Source organism: Mastomys coucha, unplaced genomic scaffold (assembly GCF_008632895.1).
Source record: "Mastomys coucha isolate ucsf_1 unplaced genomic scaffold, UCSF_Mcou_1 pScaffold21, whole genome shotgun sequence".
In the NCBI taxonomy this organism is placed as follows: domain Eukaryota; kingdom Metazoa; phylum Chordata; class Mammalia; order Rodentia; family Muridae; genus Mastomys; species Mastomys coucha.
Window position 1 is genome coordinate 22,772,922 of NW_022196904.1, and position 20,582 is coordinate 22,793,503.

A 20,582-nucleotide genomic window follows, 5' to 3' on the forward strand; every position below is an offset into this window, starting at 1 on the left:
ATAAATATTCAGAAAAAATATTATTAGCTCAAGACCAACCTGGTCAACTTAGTGAGAACTTTTGTCAAATACAAAGTAAGAAGCCAGCTAGTGAGATGGTTTAATGGAGAAGAACATTTCCCAGCAATCCTGTCTCTGGGACTCACATGGTTGGAGATCGCCCCCTCCCGTGTGTGTTGCTCTCTCACTTCCACACAAGGGTAGTGGACACAACAGGAGTGCTGACTAGACACACACACATTCACAATGCACACAAAATAAATACATTAAATATAATTTTTTAAAAAAAGTACAACAAGTGAACTGGCAAGCCAATCCTGAGTTCTGAGCTTATCCCCAGGCCCCACACAGTGGTTGGGGAATCTTGTGTAATGGGATTTGGTGATGGGTGTGGTGTGCATTACAAGTGGTGTGCAGTGGCCTATAAAACCTTACACCATCCGCATCCTTGCTCACATCAAACTTGCCTCACTTCTCATTCACCTACGGTACCTTTTAATTTTAAGATTTGGTTTTAGCCTTATCTTATTTTCCCTGCATTAGTGTTTGTGCACATATGTGCACGTCTCTGTACCTGTGCGTGTCTGATGCTCACAGAGACCAGAAGAGGGTGTCAGACCCCTGAAGCTGGAGTTTAGGGTGAGTGTGGACAGCCCAGTGTGGGTGCTGGGAACCGAACCTGGGGTCCTTTGGAAGAACAGGAGGAGCTCTTAACTTATACACCATCTCTCCCCTCTCCAGCACTAGAATGTGAACTTCTAGAGAAGAGCAGCGACTTTGTCATTGCTATGTTCCCAGTACCAAGGAGAGTGCCGGCCCGTAGACGCTATGGCAATGGACAAAGACATTGATTAAACCCTTCTGTCCTAGGACAGCTTTGCAAGTTAGAGCCACTCAGACAAGGGACAGAAAAAAAAATACTCCTTACACCCTGTGGGTCATCCACATCCGTTGGGGGTGGTGGTGGTGGTATGGGACTAGATGGTAGAAGAAGCCCCAGCTGGGATCCAGGTATCCCCAGAGAGGGAAGGAAGGATGCTTTAGTGGGATGCCCAGCCCCGCCCTGTATCCCCAGCAACCAATGGGTACGCCATACTCCCAACGCCCCCTGGGACGTGTAGTCCCTGCAGGGGCGCCCTCGGGCGCCGCCGCGCGCCCCTAGACTCCAGGTCCCGTCGTGCGCCGGGAGGCGCGGGGATTGGCTGAGCCACGCCCCCGGCCCGCCCCGCTTCGCTCGCGCCGCAGCCCCAAGAATGAATGAAATCGTAGCGCGCTGGGCGGCAGAGCGGGCGGCGCAGGCCGGGCTGGGCCCGCGCGCAGCGGCAGCAGCAGCGGCGCCCCGGGCCGGAGGCGGCCCAGCCGAGCCGGCCATGGCCACCGCCATTCAGAACCCGCTCAAGTCGTGAGTGTCCCTTCCCCAAGTCCGGAACCCCTCCCAAAGCAGCCGGTCCTCCCCCCCCCCGCACTCCCACAGGCCGGGGTGGGGGACGCAGCGAGTGGATGCTATAAATGGTACTTGGGGACCCCCTTACGCCCCCACTCCCCTGCTGACCCTCCACCCCCTAGCGCCCCTGGGGTTAGGTACCCGAGCCCTCTGGATCGCGGGGGCACCTCTTCTTTGTCGCTGTCAGTGAAGGAATGTGCCGCGGGCTAGGGGGTGGTGGAGGCCGTGTCCCCACCCAGAGTGGGGGTAGGGGCTTCACTCGCCTACTCCATCTCTGCTCCTCGGAGTCTTTGGGGTACCCGGCTTCCCCGGGTGGGTGGGAGGTACCAACCTTTAAGTACGGACCAGGAGCCTCATGCATCTCACCCCATTACCCCTCATCAAGCAGTATCCTCTTGTCGGGTTTTTCTACGGGAACCCCGTGGCTGCAGAGTGGGAGCTAAGGCCATCCCCATTTGAGTCCTTACTGTCTCCTCTCTCTGCTCTCGGGTCTCCCAGACCTAGAAGTCCCGACGTCTAGGTCGTCTTGGACCGCGGCATTCCTTCTTCTCCCCGCCCATACCCATCTAACGGGAGCACCTCCCATCCCCTTGGGGACCCGTGCCTCGGGAGCCGGTGCTGGGAGCGCCCTCCCTCTCCGGGAATTCCCTCCCTTTGGGTCTGTGCGCTACTCTCTTCTTAGCGCTAGCTCCCTGCTGGGCCGGGTGACTGGACACCCGGCCACCTGGGTCCGAGGCTAGCCCCTCCCGGTCCCTCTTAGCTTTTTGCCACCCGATGCCAGCTTCACCTCTTTATATCTCCCTCTCTCCGTCCTTCCTCAGGATCCCGGACTCCCGGGTCCCAGCGCTCTCTACTCCCCACCCCTCCCTTTCCCAGGCGGTGACAGCGGGCTCCGAGTGACAGGAGCGTGGCCGCTCCCGCCCTCTCTCCCCGCAGGAGAGCGGCACTCCCCTCCCCCGCTCCAGGCCCGGCAGAGGAGGCGGAGGGCGAGCGCCCGCGGCGCCGCACAAAGGGGCCGGGGCTACCTCCCCCTTCCCCACCCTCTGCACTCACGGACTTGACCTTGAGCCTGGAGCTTTGGGATGACAAGGGGTGTGCGCCCCCCACCCCACCCACCCACAGAAGGGTTATTTGGACCAAAGCCCCTCCCCAGTTGCTTCTGGTTTCTGTTATGGGGAGGAGCGGATGAGAGTTAGGGGGCAAGGATTTACAGTGGAGCTAGGGGGACTGTCTGGTGCCTGGGTTAGTGTGAACGGGGGAGTAATGGTAATATGCTATGCTCGCCTCTCCTTCAAAGCCACACACACAGAGGTCTGCATTTTGGAGGGATACCCTGAAATCAGGTAAAGACTGGAGTTCCAGTCTGCGTTGGTGGGTCTGCAAACGCGTTGGAGGAAGTGTGTGTGGTGTGTGCCCTCTGCAGGAGTAGAGGGGGCAGCCAATCTCTTCAGGTTACCCTCCAAAGGATCTGCCTATTGGGCTGGAAGTGGGGACACCCTTGCTCCTCTGGAGTGCCAGTGCCACAGGTCGCTGTGGCCCATGCCTTTAATCTCAGATGCAGGAGAATTTCTGCGGGTCTGGTCTACACTCAAGTTCCAGGCCAGGGCTAGAGCTAAATCCTCTTGGGAAGAAGAGTCCATTGGCACTGGCTGTGTAGTCCGCTCTGCCTGAATTCACACTTGGCTTGAAGCCCGCTCTGGGCCTCAGTGTTACCGTGTGTGGGTTGGGCAGCAGAGCTGTTTGCATTTCCTCGTGGGGGCAGCAGCAGGAGGCTGTTGACTAGTTATGGACATGATCTTAGGTAGTTCAAGTTGGCCTCAAAGTCACTAAATCAATGGGGCTGGCCTGCAGTTCCTGACCTCCCATTGACACCTGTGAGGTACTGGGGTTACAAGTGTACTCCATCTTTTAGTCTTGTGGGGTTTTGCTTGTTTTGTTTTGTTTTCAAGACAGAGTCTTAAAAACTCTCTAGGCACAGGCTGCAGTCTAATGCTAGGGTGACATACCTGAGCCACAGGACCTCACTAAAGCGCCCATCTTTGTTGAGCACTTTGCATAGAGCCTGACTCAAAGTATTGATGGGAATAGTGACTAATTAGTATTATCACACAGGGCACTCAGCTGGGGGCAGGAGCTTTGCTTGGGCAACTGAGAGGACTGGGGGGGCGGGCAGCAAGTTCCGAGGAGAGTGTTTGCAGAAGGGTCTATGATGGCGATGGGCAAGGAAACGGAGCCAGGCCCTTTCCTGGTGATAGCTTGGGCTTCAGAGGTGACAGGACCTGAGTCCTGGGCCAGGCTGAGGTAGAGTTGTGGAGCAAGTTGGTGTGCTGGGGATCTGGAGGGTGGTAGAGGATTGTGACAAGGACCCTCTGAGCTCAACATTGGGCCTGGAGACTGGGTGTACTGTGGCATGGTCTGGAGATGATGCTATGTAAGGGGTACCAGCACCCCTTATTTATTCCTGGACAGGACATAAATCAGACACCCTAGCAGTGCCAGGGGACGGAGGACTCAAGACCTTGCAGGACTGAGATGGGTGGGTGGGTGGGGACATTTGTGGAAGGGAGCTAAGTCTAGAAGTGTATTGTGTGTGTGAAGTGTGGGAAATCTTGAGACTTAAGAGGTCGGGTGGACCGCCCCCTGCTGGGCAAGAATGTTTTTTTTTTGTATTAACACTTGATATGCTAATTTATGCAGCCACTCTAATCAGAATGCTAAGTTATTCCCCAGAGGGTGGGGCTGAGTGTAAGTGTGGAGTGTGTGTGTGTGTGTGTGTGTGTGTGTGATTCAATAGGTCAGCTCATTCTCTGGGGATCTCTTAAGGTAGAGTCTGTGGGTGACAGTGGGAGAGAAAAGGAGGGGTGGGTGACAGGCGGGCACATGAATTCTACATCCAGACAGCAGTCAGGGGCTGAGAACAGGTAGGGTTTCCTCCCAGGATTTCAAAGTGCTTTTCTAGAAAATGAGGATAGTATGGTTTAGCCTGGAGAGAGTTGTGTTAAGCACACAGTGGGTGTTAAAGTATTCACTCAACAAATATTTGTTGAACACCTACTAAGGCAGGCTACTTATTCTTCCTAATAACAGTGTTACCACTTTATGCCTTGATCCTCTTTGTAGATATCTTCTCTGTGGAATAAATGAATTTATAGGTACTTGCCAGGTACGAATTCCAGCACTAGCTGGTGTGGCGTCACACACTAATTCCAGCACTTGAAGAGACCGAGGCAGGAAAATTGGCCAGTCTGGGCTGAACAGAAAGATGCTGTCCCTAAAACAGCCACTTACCCTGTTGCTATTGTAATCTTCAGTCCGTTGAGACAGGCCCAGAACGCTTAAGTCATGTGCACAAAGTCCTATCAGCGAGGATTTGAGGCCAGGAAGAATGACGGCAGTTCTGTAGTCCTTCGTAGGAGTGGATTAAGGTGGCCGCGAGAGTCTTATCTAAGTAACGATGGGTTCTCTAGAGTTTGGAGTGCCAGGTGGCGTCCGGCGTGCTGGTGACACCGCTGGGTGGGCACCTGCGAGGTCCCGGCGCCTGTGGCAGGGTGTGCGTGAAGGTGGGGTGGATGGAAGTCTGCGAGTGTAGTGTGACTGTGTGTAAGCTGCCATGTGCGCGTGTGTGCGTGCATGCGTCTGTGCACGTGGGGCTGGGAGTGCGTGTGAGTGAGCGTGTGTGAACGACTGCGTGATACTCCATACCCCCCACCCCCCGGGTCGGGGGACCCGCTAGGGACTACCACTCCCGACATGGCCTGGGCGGCCCGCCCTGCCGTCCTGATTGGCTGAGATCCTCGTGCTCCCGCCCCCTGGGAATGAATGGATGGGCGGCCTCAGCGCCCGCCCGACCGCTGGGAGGACCGACCCGGCAGGGACCTGCTGGGGGCAGGACCCGGGGAGCAAGATGGCCACGGTCATCCCCAGCCCCCTGAGGTGGTGCGGGCGGGCGCGAGGCGGGGGAGTCGGCGCGGGCGGGTCTGTGCGGCCGCGCGCGCGTGGTGTATGTGTGTGGCCGCTGGGGGTGGGGCTGGTGGGGTGTCAGGGGGCTGTCACCGCGTGCGGGGGTGCGAGTGTATGTGACTGAGGGTGTCTAGCAAGAATGATGTCCGACGCGTTGCTCCTGGGCTGGTGGGGGAGGGGTCTCCAAGGGTTTTTAGGGGAAAGGGGTCATTTCCCCTCCCAGGGATGCCAGGGTTTGAGAGAGGGTAAATGGTTTAAGGAAGCTGGGGCCTGGGTACACTCGAGTCGAATCCACGCTACCTTTGTCTTGGGGTGTGGAGTGTGTTGAGCGACTTATACATCGCTTTTTGTTTTGTAGCTGAATGTGTGGGTATGTATAGGATTTCTTTTATTCTGCACTACCTATCTGAGTATTTGGGTCTCTAAGTGTGTGCACATGTCTGCGAATCTGCACCATTTATATGCTGTGTCTTTGGATATGGACGTGTGAAGATAGGTCTAAATTTTTGTGTGAACATGGGCAGACCGGACTGTCCCTCTGTTTCCAAGGCGTGTGTACCTGTGTATTTGGGAATGTATTTTAAATTTGGGTTTCTGTTTTTCCCGAGGTGTGAATGTGTGTATGTGTACCTTTGTAAATCTCTGTGATGTCTTTGTATTGTGTGTTTGGCTGGAGTGTCTTTGGATGGATATGTAAATGTTTTTAGGGTCCCTATTTTTTGACATTGTGTGACTGTTGGGATGAGTGTTGTGTGGTGTGTTTCCATGTTGTGGGTCTTTGTGGATAATCTGTTTCTGGGCACATCTGGGTCTCTGTATACATGACATTCATAGGTAGTTCTATGGCCTTTTCTTTTTTTTTTTTTTTTTTTGATTTGGAATATTTGTGTTCTGCAAGAGATGTGTATCTGTGTGACACACAGAGAATTTGTTTGCTACTCCTTTGTGAAGATTGGGATATGTCTCTCTTTGTGTGTGAATCCCGTGTGGCCATGTGCGATTTGTTTGTATTGGGTGTTTGGCTACGTTCATGTGTGGATGGGTCCCGGTATGTTTTGGTCTGTTTCTGTATTGTCCGTGAACACTTCTTAACCCGAAACAGAATCAAGTTTTAGGTAGCTGCTTCCCTGCCAGCACCCTGCCCCGCCCCCGGATCCAGAGGGGTGGGAGGAGATGGGGGGGTGAAAGTGGACCTGGCCGACTTGCCCTTTGGGGACCAGAGGGAACGGGCAGCCGGGGGAGGGTGCTGGGCCTCCCCGCACCAGCCCTTGCTGACAGCCGCCCGCCCGCTGCTCGCCCGCCCCCGCAGCCTTGGCGAGGACTTCTACCGGGAGGCCATCGAGCACTGCCGCAGCTACAACGCGCGCCTGTGTGCCGAACGCAGCCTGCGCCTGCCCTTCCTCGACTCGCAGACCGGCGTGGCCCAGAACAACTGCTACATCTGGATGGAGAAGACCCATCGCGGGCCTGGTACCCTCCGTGAGGCTGGGGCGGGGCGGGGCCTGCGTCCGGGGACCTCACTCTCACAGCCTCTCTCCTCTAGGTTTGGCCCCGGGACAGATCTACACTTACCCCGCCCGCTGTTGGAGGAAGAAACGGAGACTCAACATCCTAGAGGACCCCAGGCTCCGACCCTGCGAGTACAAGATCGGTGGGTGGAGCTGTGGCGCGCCTGCTGTGGCCCCAATCAAAACCCTCTGCCACCCCCACATCCCCACCCCCCAGCTGAACTTCATCTTTATTATCCTGAGTGTCCCCACAACATGCTATCTGCCCTCTAATGCCTTGAGTTACTTTCTTTGAGTTACTGAGCTACCAGCTGTACCTGCTATGTGGGTCATGGTGAGCAGGTGTATGGAGGATGTGGTGTTATCAATGTCTAGATGTATCAAGTCTGACTGTCTGTGCTTCCCAGGGAGCTGGGATACACCCGTGTCTGGCTGTGTTTCTTTCTGTGAGTGCTTGAGGGCTATCTCCCTGTGTATTTCTAAGAGTTAGCAACAGTTCTCCAGCTGTAGGTCAAGACCCTGCATAACATATTTACATTTATGATTTATAACAGTAGCACAGTTACAGTTATGAGATAGCAACGAGATAATTTTATGGCTGGGGGTCACCGCACCATGAGGGACCGTATTAAGTTAAGGGTTACACTTTTAGGAAGGTTGAGAGCCACTGAGTGTCTAGTTGGAATTCTTATTTGTTGCCAAGTGTTTTAGAATGCCTGCCTGTTCCTTTCCAGGTGTTTCCGAGAGAGAGAATGTATCAGACAGTGTTTGATTGTGTGTGTGTGGTAGGTCTGTGTCTAACTATCTCTTTTTGGGGTGTATCTGATTCCATCAGGGCATCCTGTTGGGGTGATGTCTGTGAGAGTCTTTCTGGGTTAGGTATTTCTTCTGGAGTTTTCCAATGTGTTCAGGAAATGCAGACATTGGTCTCTTCTCTTCCTCTGTCCAAATGTGTGTGTGTGAAGGTCTGCTTGTATCAAGAGTACTGGAGTGCTGGCTGGCTGTGTGTCAGACTGTGTTTCTCTGTGTAAGTGGGTGGGCACATTTGAGTGCTTCTCCTTGGGCTTGTCTGTGAGTGTCTGGGTGTATCATAGGGCCTACCTTTGTCTTCCTAATTAATGAAGAGCCAGATTTCTCTGTGGCTCTGGCTATCTCTTTCTGAGTATCTCTTGTGTGTGCCCAGCTGTGTTCCAAGGTTAGCTGTGTCCCTTCGTGTGGCTGGCCATCTATCTGCATGTCCTGCCACTGTGTCTATGTGTATCCTATTCAAATGTCTAGCTAACCTTCTTTGGGTGTATCTGAGGGCCTGGGTGCCTTTTCACTGTGCAGGTGTTTATGAGGGTCTGTATCGTTCCTGAGGGTTTCCAGTATATTGGGGTCTGGTCCTGTTTTCTTTATCTAGTAGAGCTGAGGGTGTGGCCGTGTCTCCACAAGGTATGGACAGTCTTTCCAGGGCCTGAGTTGAATCCTTATGTCCAGTTGTTGGCAGTGTGTGGGGGAGCCTGTCCCTGTGGAAAGGACCATGCCCCGACCTCCACCCCCTGCAACCTGGGCACTTTGACCACAGCCTCTTCAACTGATACCTGTTTTCCTGTGGACTGTCCCCAGATTGTGAGGCACCCCTGAAGAAGGAAGGTGGCCTCCCGGAAGGGCCAGTCCTTGAGGCTCTGCTGTGTGCTGAGACTGGAGAGAAGAAAGTGGAGCTGAAGGAGGAGGAGACCATTATGGACTGTCAGGTAGGAGCCCCCCCTGCCCCGGCTGCAGATGCTCTCACCACTCTGCCTTCCTGCTCTGAGATGCCCGGCTCCACAGGGCCTCTGGGTACCCTATGGCCCCATTCTCCCAGAACACCTCTGCTTGTAGAAGGCTCCCTGACCTGCTCTCCCACCCTACCTGCAGCACATCAGTTGCCCCCACCTTCTTGACCCCCCAATCTCCCTTCTACTGGGCCCAGAAACAGCAGTTGCTGGAGTTTCCGCATGATCTCGAGGTAGAAGACTTGGAGGAAGACATTCCCAGGAGGAAGAACAGGGCCAAAGGAAAGGTATCTTCCAGAAGCTTCCCCGCCCACCTCCTCCCCAGAGCTGTGTGAAGGAGTAGAGGGGTCACACCCATTTTTATGGGTGAGGAAGTGGAGACTCAGTGGATTATAAACATTCTCGGAAACGAAGCTTGTGGATCAGAACTGTCTTGCAGAGTTGGGTGTGGTAGCCCACACTTGTTTTCCCAGCTCGTGGGAGGCTGAGGCAGGAGAATTGCTACAAGCTTGAGACAAGTGAATTCCAGGCTACTCTGAACTACATAAAGAGGCCCTGTGCAAAAAGAAATTTAAAAAAATCCAAAAACAAACCAGCCGCCCAGACAACATCAGCAGCAGCACACACACCATGCACACACAAACACACACACTTACAAACACACATACAAACATGTACACATACATACAAGCACATATAAACAAACATATGCAAGTATACACACATACAAACACATGTTCAAATATATACTCCACATATACACATAAATACACATAGGTACACCACACACATATACAACATATACACACAGATATACAAACATATGTAGACACATACCATGAACCCACACATACAAATACACACATACCACACATACAGACACACACATACACAAACACACACTTACCACATACACACATGCAAGCACATATACACACACACACCACACACACAGACACACACAACCTCCAATAAGAGCAATTAAGAGCATGGAACACATGTAGTTCCAGCATTGGAGAGGCTGAGGCAAGAGGATCTCTAAGTTCAAGGCCAACCTGATCTGTATAGTGAGTTCTCAGACAGCAAGGACTGTGTGGAGAGACCGTGCCTCAAAACCACAACAAAAGCAATTATCCTCCTAGGTGTACTGAGAGAAATTCAAAGGCTCACCGCTAGAAATTGTGCCCAGTTTTAGTGGGGAGATCATTGTTGGTTCTGGCACCTAGAACCTCACACTCATAGGGCACCTGCTCTGTTGCTGAGCCACACCCCCAGTACTAAAAAGAAAAAATGTTTTCTTCAGTTTAACTTTCGAGTCTACCACTAAGACATGGTAGTGCATCCCCGTACTCCAGAGGTAGGAGGGTCACTGCATGTCTAAGGCCAGCCCGATTTACACAGTGAATTCCAGGTCAGGCAGGGCTGCATAATGAGACCCTGTCTCAAGCAACAACAACAACAAAGTCGACAAACTCAAAACCCCCAAGAATGATGAGCCTTTTCCTGCTTTTCTGGGCTCCTTACTCCTAACCCTCCTCCCTACAGGCATATGGCATTGGAGGTCTCCGCAAACGCCAGGACACCGCATCCCTGGAGGACCGAGACAAGCCGTACGTCTGTGATAGTGAGTTCTGCAGAGGGGAAAGAGAGATGGAGGGTGGGACCCAGTGACCTCTCCCTTATGGCCCTTGGCAGAGCAGGTGGTGTAACCCTGGAGGCCAGGGTGGAGGAGGCGGCCCTGGAATCTGACAACCACCCACTCACTTCTCCTCCAGTCTGTGGGAAGAGGTATAAGAACCGGCCTGGACTCAGCTACCACTACACCCACACCCACCTGGCTGAGGAGGAGGGGGAGGAGCACACTGAGCGCCACGCCCTGCCTTTTCACCGGAAAAACAACCATAAACGTGAGTGAGTTGGAGGGTTGAGGCTGGTGGGTGAGGTGCCAGGGGTAGGCTGGGGCAATGGAGACTGGTAATGTCTGGGGACGGGGAGGTGGGGGCACATTTAGACATTTCTGGAAAATCTTCAGCTTAACGGTTCCCTCCCCCACCAACGTAGGGATGCTGGCTCTGGGGTTGTCATGACAACCAACCCTCTCTCTCTCTCTCTCTCTCTCTCTCTCTCTCTCTCTCTCTCTCTCTCTCTCTCTCTCTCTCTCTCTCTCTCTCTCTCTCTCTCTCTCCCTCACTCCCTGCCCGGGCATAACATTTCTGGATCTGATTTATTGTTTCAATTAGAGCTTGGAGGGGGTGGTAGATGACTCCCCTCCCTCTCTAGATCTCCCTTGTCTCCTCTGCTATGTTAGGGTCCAGGGGCAAGGTCGGTGGCCCCAGGGTTCTTGACACCCACCCATGGCTGTTCCATGCCATGACAGCTGAGCCATGGGGGAAGGGGGCTCTCTCTCACCTGTCCCGAGAAGAGAGCTTTTCTGAATCCTCAGGCCCGGCCCAGAACCTTCTGTGCTGTAAAAATGCCCAGATTAGGCTTTGCAGAACTGCCTGCTAATCGTTGGCCTAGGCAAGCTTACTTAGGGGTGCAGACACACGATGCGGGCAGCCATGGGCACTTGCTAAGGTCATGCCTATCTCCCAGACTTTTCCCCAAGTGGAGAGAACATATAGTTATCCCAAGAGTTAGGGTGCTGGTGAGAACTACTTGCCCCTCCCCCAGCTCGCTTGCTACTTCCCAGTGCCTGGGCCAAGGATCCGGCCCTGGGGCTGAGGCTGGGGACAGATGGGACCTTGCCTATGGTAAGAGCCCCTTTCTGTCCCCCCACTCCCAGAGTTTTACAAAGAATTGGCCTGGGTCCCCGAGGCACAGAGGAAACACACAGGTAGGGGCACCTCCCTCCTCCCCGACTTCTGCAGCGGTCTTTGACTGGCACGCCTCACCTGTCCTGTGCCCACCGCTGCCTGCTGTCTTTCAGCCAAGAAAGCACCAGATGGCACTGTCATCCCCAATGGCTACTGTGACTTTTGCCTGGGGGGCTCCAAGAAGACTGGGTGTCCTGAGGACCTCATCTCCTGTGCGGACTGTGGGCGATCAGGTGACACTCACCGCATGTCTTCTGGAAGATGGCGGGGAGAGGGCATCTCAGAGTCTGGATGTAGGGAATGGGAGGGCTGAACTTAGCCTGCCCTTGGGGCTGCCTCTGCTGCCGGGGTCTGTGGGAAACTGAGTGGGCTTGCTGGCACAGTAGGAGCCAATAGTACGACGACGAGGTGCCGTGGCTTTGTGCTTCCTCTCCCCCCCCCCCCCCCCCCCCCCCCCGCCAATGTGGAGAGTAGAGAGAAGTTAGGGAGGCATTGTGGGTAGGGGACAGGGGTATGGGAGTAATGAATTACACCGCCTGGGTGCTGTGAATAGCAGGATTGTGTGCTGTAGAACTGTGGTTAATATAATGTGGTTTTCCATGGAGGCCTCCTGGGTAGTAAGACTGGTCTCTTCAGCAGCGTGGGTAATGGATTGTGGTCGTTATAGAATGGGTTGTCTTTGCGAGTTAATACAATAGAATGTGGTTGTTATGTCATGGTAGACTGTGGCTGTGAGGTGCTGTGGCTACTGGCCGCCGGGCATTGTGGGCAGTAGCTACCGGTGTCAGGCTGTGTGGGCTGTTGGTGTCTGGCTCTAGGGGATGTAACTGTTGGGTGTTGTGGGCAGTGGCTGTCGAATGCTATGGGTACTTGTTGTCAGGCTCTGTGGGAAGTGCTGTGGGCCATGGCTACAGGTGTCTTCGTGCTGTGGGAGAATGATTGAGCAGATTCCCATCGTGAGCATTGTCAGGGGAAGTCTGTTTGCTGGTGCCTCGTGTGGGCTGGCCTTCGGTTTCAGGGAAGCAAGGTGTGGGGACCCTGTTGTGGAACTTGGTTGCTATAGCATCCTGGCTGGCAGAAGTCGGCTGCCACGTTGCTGTGGTTAGCAGGAGGGCCGGGCGCTCTGCTGTGGGTATTGGAATGTGGCTGCCTAGTGCGATGCCTAACAGACAGACTGTGGTGGCCACAGTGTTGTGGGTGGTAGAACGTGGTTGCCACAGCACTGTGGGTAATGGAATGCGGTTGCCATGGTGTTCTGGGGAGCAGAGTGTGGTTGTCATGGTGGCTGAGTAGGAGACTGTGGTGGCCAACACACAGCTGCTTGCCCCACAGTCCAGCTTCTGGATGTCCGTCTCAGGCGTAGGGTCCCACCACAAAGCTCACCTTGACCTCGGAGTCAGAGCTGGGATAGAGAGAGCCACTACCGCCCCAGGGGTCGGTAGCTACCCGCTACAATGGCTTGCTGACTGCATCCCTGCCCCTCGACCCCCAGGACATCCCTCGTGTTTACAGTTCACGGTGAACATGACAGCGGCTGTTCGGACCTACCGCTGGCAGTGCATTGAATGCAAGTCCTGCAGCCTGTGTGGCACCTCGGAGAATGACGTGAGTGCCTGCCCCACCTCCCGGGCACATCCCCAGCTTCCCTTCCGGCTCTGCCACTCTACCCACGAAGCCTAAAGCCTTCCTTGCTCATAACCCCTGGTGACCAGCATTTGCATGTGGTACGGACATCACTGTCCCTAGCGTTCCTTTATATTCTTTCCCATGACACCTCCCAACTTCCCTTGAGGCTGGTGTTCCTGTTCCATCTACACATAGAAGATGCTGAGCTCAGAGAGGGACCCCTGAAGTCACCAAGCTCAGAAGGTTGTAGGGCCAGGATTTGAACCTATATATTGCTCCGGAGTTGGTATCTGGCCTGCTGAACATCATTCAGTATTCTATAATTGACAAAATCCCAGACCACACTCTCTAAGTCATCAAACCAGGCCAGTGGACTCCACAGTACAGATTGCAGAGCCAGTTTTCTCAGAAGGGCCCCTGGGACCTAACCCCTGCCCCAGCCCCCCACCCCGGTTTCTGGTGCCCGTGCCCCCAGGGTGCCAGCTGGGCAGGTCTCACCCCCCAGGACCAGCTGCTGTTCTGTGATGACTGCGATCGGGGTTACCACATGTACTGCCTGAGCCCTCCCATGGCGGAGCCCCCGGAAGGTGAGGGAGGAGGTGGGCGAGACATGGGGTGGGTGAGTTGGAACGTTGTCTTCCTGGTGGCAGAGACCGTGTGCTCTGGGTGGGGACAGGTGGGGGGCCCTCTTCATCGGCTTGAGTCTAATTTTGTCTCGTGGCTTCCCACGCAGGGAGCTGGAGTTGCCACCTCTGTCTTCGGCACTTGAAGGAGAAGGCCTCTGCCTACATCACCCTGACCTAGGCCTGGCTCCACTTCTCCAGGACCTTTGGGTGGTGCTACTTTCTGCCTCTTGGAGCTCCTGGCTCTTCCCACCCGGTGTCCCCAGTGGAAGGGATAGGGTGAAGCCCGGTGGGGTGGGCAAGGCATTCTCCCTCTGCAAGTGGAATGTTACCCTGTGGGTGGGTGGATCCAGCAGGGTCCCTCCTGTCCCCCCTCTTCATCCCTTGACAAATGGGCACCAGGCTTCTGCTCCCCTCAAAGCCATACCCCCGCCTCTGGGCGGGCATAGAGGGGTAGTGGATGCTAGCCAGTGGCACGGAAAGCCTTTTTCTAAAGAAAAAGACAAAACGTGAAAAAAAAAAGGAAAAAAAAGAAATTAATATATACAAAGAGTCCTATAAAGCCTGGCTGGGTGGAGGGCACTGTTGAGTGTCTGCTGGGGACCTGACTTTACCAGTTTCCTGAATGGCGCCTCACCACCCCATTTCTGGAGTTGCAATTGTCTCAACTCCCATCTGAGGTGGGTACCATTCCTTCCTCACATCCAGGCCAGGTGGGCATCGTGCCCACACACTGCCCCCTCCCGGTAACCACCATGGGTACTGCATGTGAACCATGGTTTTGAACTCTTCCTACCCCTCCTTGATAGCCCCGCCCTGCGCCCACCCAGTGCCTGCCAGGCCTGGGGCATGCAGCTGGGGGAGGCTGGTGGGGGTGAGGCAGGCAGGCAGGCAGCCAGCCCGCTGCAGTGAGAAGCACAGATTGCAATGGACTCAGTTTTTTTTTTTTTTTTCCTTCTCCCTTCCCAGCCCTTTCCTTCCCTACCCAGCCAGGCTGGGCTGCCTCCTGCCCCCCTCGCTAGCCATTTGGGGGTGGCAAGGGGGTGTGGTCGTTTCTCGTGGTTGTGTGTGTTTGTTGTTCGGGTTTTTAAAAGGGGAAATTGAGACTGCAAGTGGGGGAGGTGGAGGGTCTGGGGGAGTCTGCCCCCAATCCAGGAGTTCCCCCTTGCCACCAAGTCTCCTTTATTGCCTGCCTCTGCTGTGAATTAACTTGTTCTGTGTATTAAACTGGGCCTGACCCCTCTGCCCACAACTGCTTCCATCTCTAACCTCTCTTGGGGTGTCACCAACATGGGAAGCCAAGGGGCCTCACTGGGGTAGAAGCCACTGTGGCTGGTCCCCACCTCTTTGCCCCTACACCATGCCTCCCTGTGGCTTTGTCCCAGCTCCTCCCTGTCTTGCTGGAGAGAAGAGGGGGATGGGGTGGAGGGGCTCCCACCCAGCCAGCTGTGGTTGCCATAGCAACGGGCTGCTGCAGCTGCAGCGGGAGGCAGCTCAAAGAGGGAGGTGGGAGTGAAGACTGGGGGGAAGGGAGGGCTGGAGAGACCAGAAGGCAGCCCCCTCCCTGGCTAGGGTTGGAGATAGCACCTCAGCATGGCTGGCTGTCACTTGGGATTCCCTGTCCTGGGTGTGGCTAAAAGTGGAAAGCAGGAGGACATCTCAAAACACAGGGATTCAAGGAGACAGGCGGGGTGGAGTGGGGGTGGGTGGGAGTGGAGAACCAGGGCAATGATCAGGAAGGAAAAGGGTTCTGAGGCCACAAATGTACTGAATGAAAAAAGGACAAAGCTGGGGAGATACACAAATGAAAAGAGAGTCCCAGGAATTCTGGGGGAAGAGAGGACAGGGACGGGGTGGAGGACTAATCCAGGAAGTAGTACTTAAAAAAAAAAAAAAAAAAAAAGGCCAGGCTCTGGCAAGACCAGAGGAGGGAGAAATGGACAGCTGTTTGAAGAGACAGGCAGAAAATGTACAAAGTCAGAGGGAGAAAATGTGATAAGGGGACAGGCAAAGCCCAAAGCCAAAAGACGCGGGGATGAGGGAGACTTTTGGTAGGAAGGCAATAAAGAATGAAAGGGACAGTAATCCAGGATGGAACACACCATGTGGCTCAGAATCCCAGCACTGGAGGCTGAGGCAGGAGGACGGTGAGCTACATGTCATCCTGGGCTATATTATGAGCCTTCTCTTTAGAAAGGGTTGTGGGGGTGTGGACACAACTGAAATCTGGAGAGTGCTAGGCAGACGAGGCCAAAGAGATAGTGTGGCAGGCTGAGGAGAAGTGGGGGAAGGGGCGGGAAAACTGGGGCAAGAAGGGGAAGGACTACCGGGCGGGCGCAGTGCAGGCACCGTCAGGGCTTGGCGTGCGTGTGCGGGTGCTCGTGTGAATGGTGGGGTGTTGGGAGATGGTGGTATGTCTCCCAGGCCAGGAGAGGATGTGAGAACAGTTTGTTCCCGGGTTCCCTCCCCCACTTGGCCCAGGTTGGTGGGGGGAGGGCTGGGCTGGATGGGGCCCTGAGGAGGGTGGCTAGTGAGGATGTCTGAGTAGCTGGAAGCCCTTGCTAGGGCTGATTCTCCACCGAATATAGGCAAACACCTTTTGGTAGACATTTGGTGGGGTGGTGAGGGTAGGGTGCGGAGGAGGATCAGAGTTTCAGCTCAGATTTGAAGAACGCGAGGACAGATTATGGGGTGGGGGCAGTCCTGTCCAGAGGCTGACTTCCCGCAGGAGGCCAGTCTTTAGGATCTTCCTGCGGAACTCCCGAGTCCAGAGTCAGTTTGCCTGGTACCTCGCCCACCCGCGGATGTCCACAGTTCGGCGGGACACAGACCCAGGGCCCCAAGTTTCAAGCTGCCCCCACTCGTCCTGCCATAGAAAACCTGTTTTTGGCTGAGGCTTCAGGAGTTTGTCCAAGACTCTTCCTTTACCTTTGGCCCACAGGGACCCCGGGCAGGGCAGCTCTCCACTGCAATTTACTCCCTGCACTGTTGGCAGAGGGAGGTCTGCGGCACACTGGGACTCAGTGGAGAGATGAGTAGGTGTGGCAGGGCACACAAATGAAGCAGGGATGGGGAGGGGTGTGGCTTGGGGTCCCGTGGAGACGTAGGGCCTGAGGCTTCACACAAATCCCACGAACATGGCTGTACTTGCTTTATCTGCAATCTCCGTTGTTTTTGTTTTGAGACAGGGTTTCTCTGTGTAGCCCTAGCTGCCCTAGAACTCACTATGTTGACCAGGATGGCCTCAAACTCAGAGATCCACCTCCCTCTGCCGGGATTAAAGGCACATGCTACCTTACTTTGCCTGGCCTTTTTTTTTTTAAACATACCAGAAGAGGGCATTAGGTCTCGAATGTGCAGTCAGCCAGCTGTGAGCTGTGGGGTCCTCTGGAAGAGCAGCCCGTGCTCTTAACTACAAAGCAACTTCTAGCCCGAAGTCTGTCTTTCTTTCTCTCTCTCTCTCTTTCTCTCTCTCTCTCTTTCCTTAAAGGGCTTCATTACCACTTATCTCGGGGTCGGCACAGGGTGGCCTCAAACTTGCTGTGTAGCTAAGGAAGACTTTCCGAGAACTCCTGACCCCCCTTCACCTCCCAAGGCTGAGATTCCAGATGTGTACCAACACAACTGCCTCAGAGCGCCGGGATTACAACTGTGAAGCACACCTGGCAAAAGTAGACCCCCCCCCCTTGAAGACAGGGTCTCTCAGTACAGCCCTGACCATCCTAGAACTTATTTCCAACAAGCTGGCCTAGAACGCACAGAGATCCCACCCACCTTGCCTCCTGAGCGCTGGGATTAAGGGCTTGTGCTACCATGCAGACCTAGCTCCTTTTTAACTTCAGCACATTCTACATCCCGAGGGTCGGATTTCTCATGTGGACGCCTAGGAAAAGCTGTAGGGCTGGTAAGTGTATGCAGTGTACCCTGTGTGGCAGGGGTGTGATGTGAGCTTAGGAGGAGGGAGCCAGCACTGACTTCCAGGCAGCTGCAGGAGAACACACCAGCCATTTCTATGAAACGTTTATTTCCTTTGAAACCTCCTGAAACATGCCAGAAATCTTAAGACAGGGATGGGAAGAGGGGGAGAAAAAGACAATAAAGAATGATAAAAAAAAAATCCAAATGGAACAAATCAACATGGGGGAAAAAAAAGCCTGCTGCTATCTCCAGCCATTAGACAGAGTATCAACCTCAAATTAAATATTTTTTTTTGCAGAAATTCTTACAAAAATAATAAAACAAAACCAAAAATTATAATTTACAATTGTCAATGTACATGATTAGGTCCCCAAAATGATTTGAATGATCTGAAGCTACGAGAAGATACATTAAAGAAAGAAATGAAGGGAGGGTTGGGGGGAAGAGAGGGAAGAGGCTCCAGGTTGGGTTCTGAGAGGAGAGGGAGGGGGAGGGGCTGGAGAACCCTTCAGAAAGGGGATCAGGAGAGGGACATCACAGTAGTTGGCCAGGGTTCAGGACACTGGGTGGCCTGGTCTGCCACTATTATTCCATGGTGAGTGGAGGGCATAGCAGGCTGCTCCCTCACAACCAGGGGGTTCCCTGGGGTCAGAGGCAGGTCACAGGGAGCTGTGGGTTCTCTTCCTCAAGCCCTGCCCTTCAGCCTGGCCCATCTGGAGCAGAGTGCCTGTTATGTGTGGTCGGGGGCCCAAAGAGAAGGTGCTGGACCCTGGTCTGAGAGCTGGGCTGTCGAGCTATGGCTCTGGGTCCAATTTATGCTGCCAACTGCGCGCTGCCTGCTGCCCCCACATCCCTCTGAGTCCTCACACTGACCTCCAGCCCACGGGGTTTGGGGAATCCACAGACTGTGGCCATTCAAACGTGTTCCGGCACAACTCTACATGAAAAAATAAATATATATATATATATTCTTTTCTGTTTGTGTTTAAAGAAGGAAAAAAAAGGGGGGGGGATTTGTGTTTCCTGGGTGAGCAGTGTGGATCCACACTGAGCTGCCCCTTATTGCCTTTGGAGAATCTCTGGGGGCTGGGGGCTGCACTGGGAGTGCTCCCCGGGGAGCACAGTGAGCATGTCTGCTGGCCACTGGGGGATGGAGTGTGGCCAGGGAGACTTGTAAAAGAAAAGACAACCATACAGGGGGTGAAGGCTCTGCCTCAGCCCTGCCCCCAGGCTCCTCAAAGCTGCTGGAGTAGGAGGCAATGGCCTAGTTGTCCTAGGGGAGGAGCCCATGGCCGGTCAGATCAGTAGCTCCCAGGTAGAGGGGCCTGTGGCTGCTTGGAGAGGAGCTGATAAAAAAGATCATACAAACAGTCCTAGCTGTACAAATAGGGTTTCTCAGGGGAGGGGATCTGGGTGCTAGCAGTTCCTGTCCATTCTGGGGCCCCAGGAAAATAATTTAAACTCTATGAAAGTGCTCCTGGCTGCTGTGTGGAAGGGGGACTCAGGGGGTATGTCCATGCTGCCTGGAGCCAGTACACTGGGGATAGAGGAGCCCTGGAGTGTCAGGGAGGGGGGGCGAAGAAAGGGCTCACTTCGTTCCAGAGTTCTCATGCAGGGGCTCCTGGGCCCCTCCCACCGACACAGCTCCAGGCTGCTGGGCCCTAGGAATGGGCTCCTGTGGCCTGCAGGGTGGCAGGGAGCAGCTGAGAGGGGCCTGAGACATAGTGCCTGGAGTCCCAGTGTCCCCAAAGTAAGGTTGCAAGGGCAGTGGGTGCGGGGCTGTGGCTGGATGACCTGTCACCCCTGCGACCAGAAGCCCACTGCCTGCCAGCTAGGGCTGTCCTGGCGGAACCCCGAGGAACTCAGAGCTCCTTCCTCTCCCTGCTGAAGAGCTCTGCGAACTTGCGCAGCTGTTCACTGGCGGCCTGTGACTCCTCCTGCAGTCGTTGATTGTTCTGCCGCAGGCTGGCCACCTCTGACTGCAGCACCACCTTATCCTGCTTCTCCTGGGAGGACAAAGGGCTGGGTTAGTAAGGTACGGGTGGCTAAGGTGCTCCTGGTAGTGCACTGAACAGGAGCAGACCACAGCCACTGGGTCCTGAGAGGCCTGTCAGCAAGGGTTCAAATCCCAGCTCTGCTTCTCCAGATGAACCACCCAAAGCAAGTTACTTCATGCTCTGGCCTCAACTCGAAGGGGGTTTGGTAAGCCTGCGGGTTAATTTATTTATTTATTTACTTATTTTAAGACACGGTCTTAGTATGTAGCTCAGGCTGACCTCAGCTTCCCCAGTGCTAGGTTCAAGGCATGCACCCCACCACTGAAGTAGTCATTTAATAGCCATTCTCACCGTTACCACCCCACCCCACCCAAACCTTCCGGATGGCTGCCATCTTCACTTTCCTGGAAGAAACAACCAACTAAGGCTGCCTGAGCAGGCTCTGCTCCTCCAAGGTCATGTGATATCCTAGTGCAGGGAATGCCGAGGCCGTGCAGCATTAAATATTGGGGTGGGGTCTGAACTTGGGTCCTGCCTTGCATCACCTCAAGTACATAAACAAGTAAAGCTCCCCCAGTCTTGCTTCTTACCCCCTCTCCCCTGAGATGAGTGCACGGATGCCACAGGTACAATGTTGCTTAGTGCATGCCCTTTCACAAGGGACTGGCTTATTTTTATTTTTTGGTGTTTTTGAGTCAGGGGTTCTGTGTATCCCCAGGGGTCCAGGCTGGCTTCAAACTTAACAGAGGTCTGTAAGCAGTGAATGAGGGGGCCGAGGAAGGAGGAATAAAGCCAGCCTGGACTATTTCTCACTAAGTTATTAGGTTGTTTTGTATGGTAGTCTCTGGATACATCTACTTGTCATTTGCCCATTTTAACTTATTTTCTTACGTGTGTGTGTGTGCGTGTGTGCGTGTGTGTGTGTGCGTGTGT

General features: G+C 54.3%; 2 protein-coding genes across 17 annotated transcripts in view; one reads left to right on the top strand and one right to left on the bottom strand.

The window, feature by feature from the left end:
* Nucleotides 1–1,246: 1,246 nt before the first annotated feature.
* Dpf1 (double PHD fingers 1) lies at nt 1,247–14,986 on the top strand. 11 transcript variants are annotated; one of them, XM_031385990.1, is made up of 12 exons: nt 1,247–1,402; nt 6,714–6,874; nt 6,948–7,055; nt 8,521–8,648; nt 8,867–8,956; nt 10,215–10,293; nt 10,445–10,576; nt 11,455–11,505; nt 11,599–11,718; nt 12,978–13,090; nt 13,587–13,698; nt 13,845–14,986. In XM_031385990.1, exons 1-12 carry the CDS (start codon nt 1,254–1,256, stop codon nt 13,913–13,915), a joined length of 1,314 nt encoding a protein of 437 aa, XP_031241850.1. In that variant the 5' UTR covers nt 1,247–1,253; the 3' UTR covers nt 13,916–14,986. The 11 variants fall into 11 exon arrangements, with proteins under 11 accessions (XP_031241850.1, XP_031241851.1, XP_031241854.1 ...); XM_031385991.1 differs by having other exon boundaries at nt 13,617–13,698; XM_031386000.1 differs by lacking the exon at nt 1,247–1,402 and adding an exon at nt 1,417–1,512.
* A 2,755-nt stretch (nt 14,987–17,741) lies between these two features.
* Nucleotides 17,742–20,582, bottom strand: part of Sipa1l3 (signal induced proliferation associated 1 like 3) — a 209,987-nt gene continuing 207,146 nt past the window's right edge. For all 6 annotated transcript variants that reach the window (XM_031386009.1, XM_031386003.1, XM_031386005.1 and 3 more), the window contains one exon: nt 17,742–19,658. In XM_031386009.1, the coding sequence (XP_031241869.1) occupies nt 19,515–19,658 (144 nt within the window). In that variant the 3' untranslated portion in view covers nt 17,742–19,514. The remainder of the gene's footprint in view (nt 19,659–20,582) is intronic.

Excerpts from the sequence above, each read along its gene's own strand:
- Dpf1 (XM_031385990.1), top strand. The coding sequence starts at position 1,254 with ATGAATGAAATCGTAGCGCGCTGGGCGGCAGAGCGGGCGGCGCAGGCC. Across the intron at positions 7,056-8,520 it reads ACCCTGCGAGTACAAGATCG|ATTGTGAGGCACCCCTGAAG; the intron begins GTGGGTGGAGCT and ends GACTGTCCCCAG. Across the intron at positions 11,506-11,598 it reads GGCACAGAGGAAACACACAG|CCAAGAAAGCACCAGATGGC; the intron begins GTAGGGGCACCT and ends GCTGTCTTTCAG.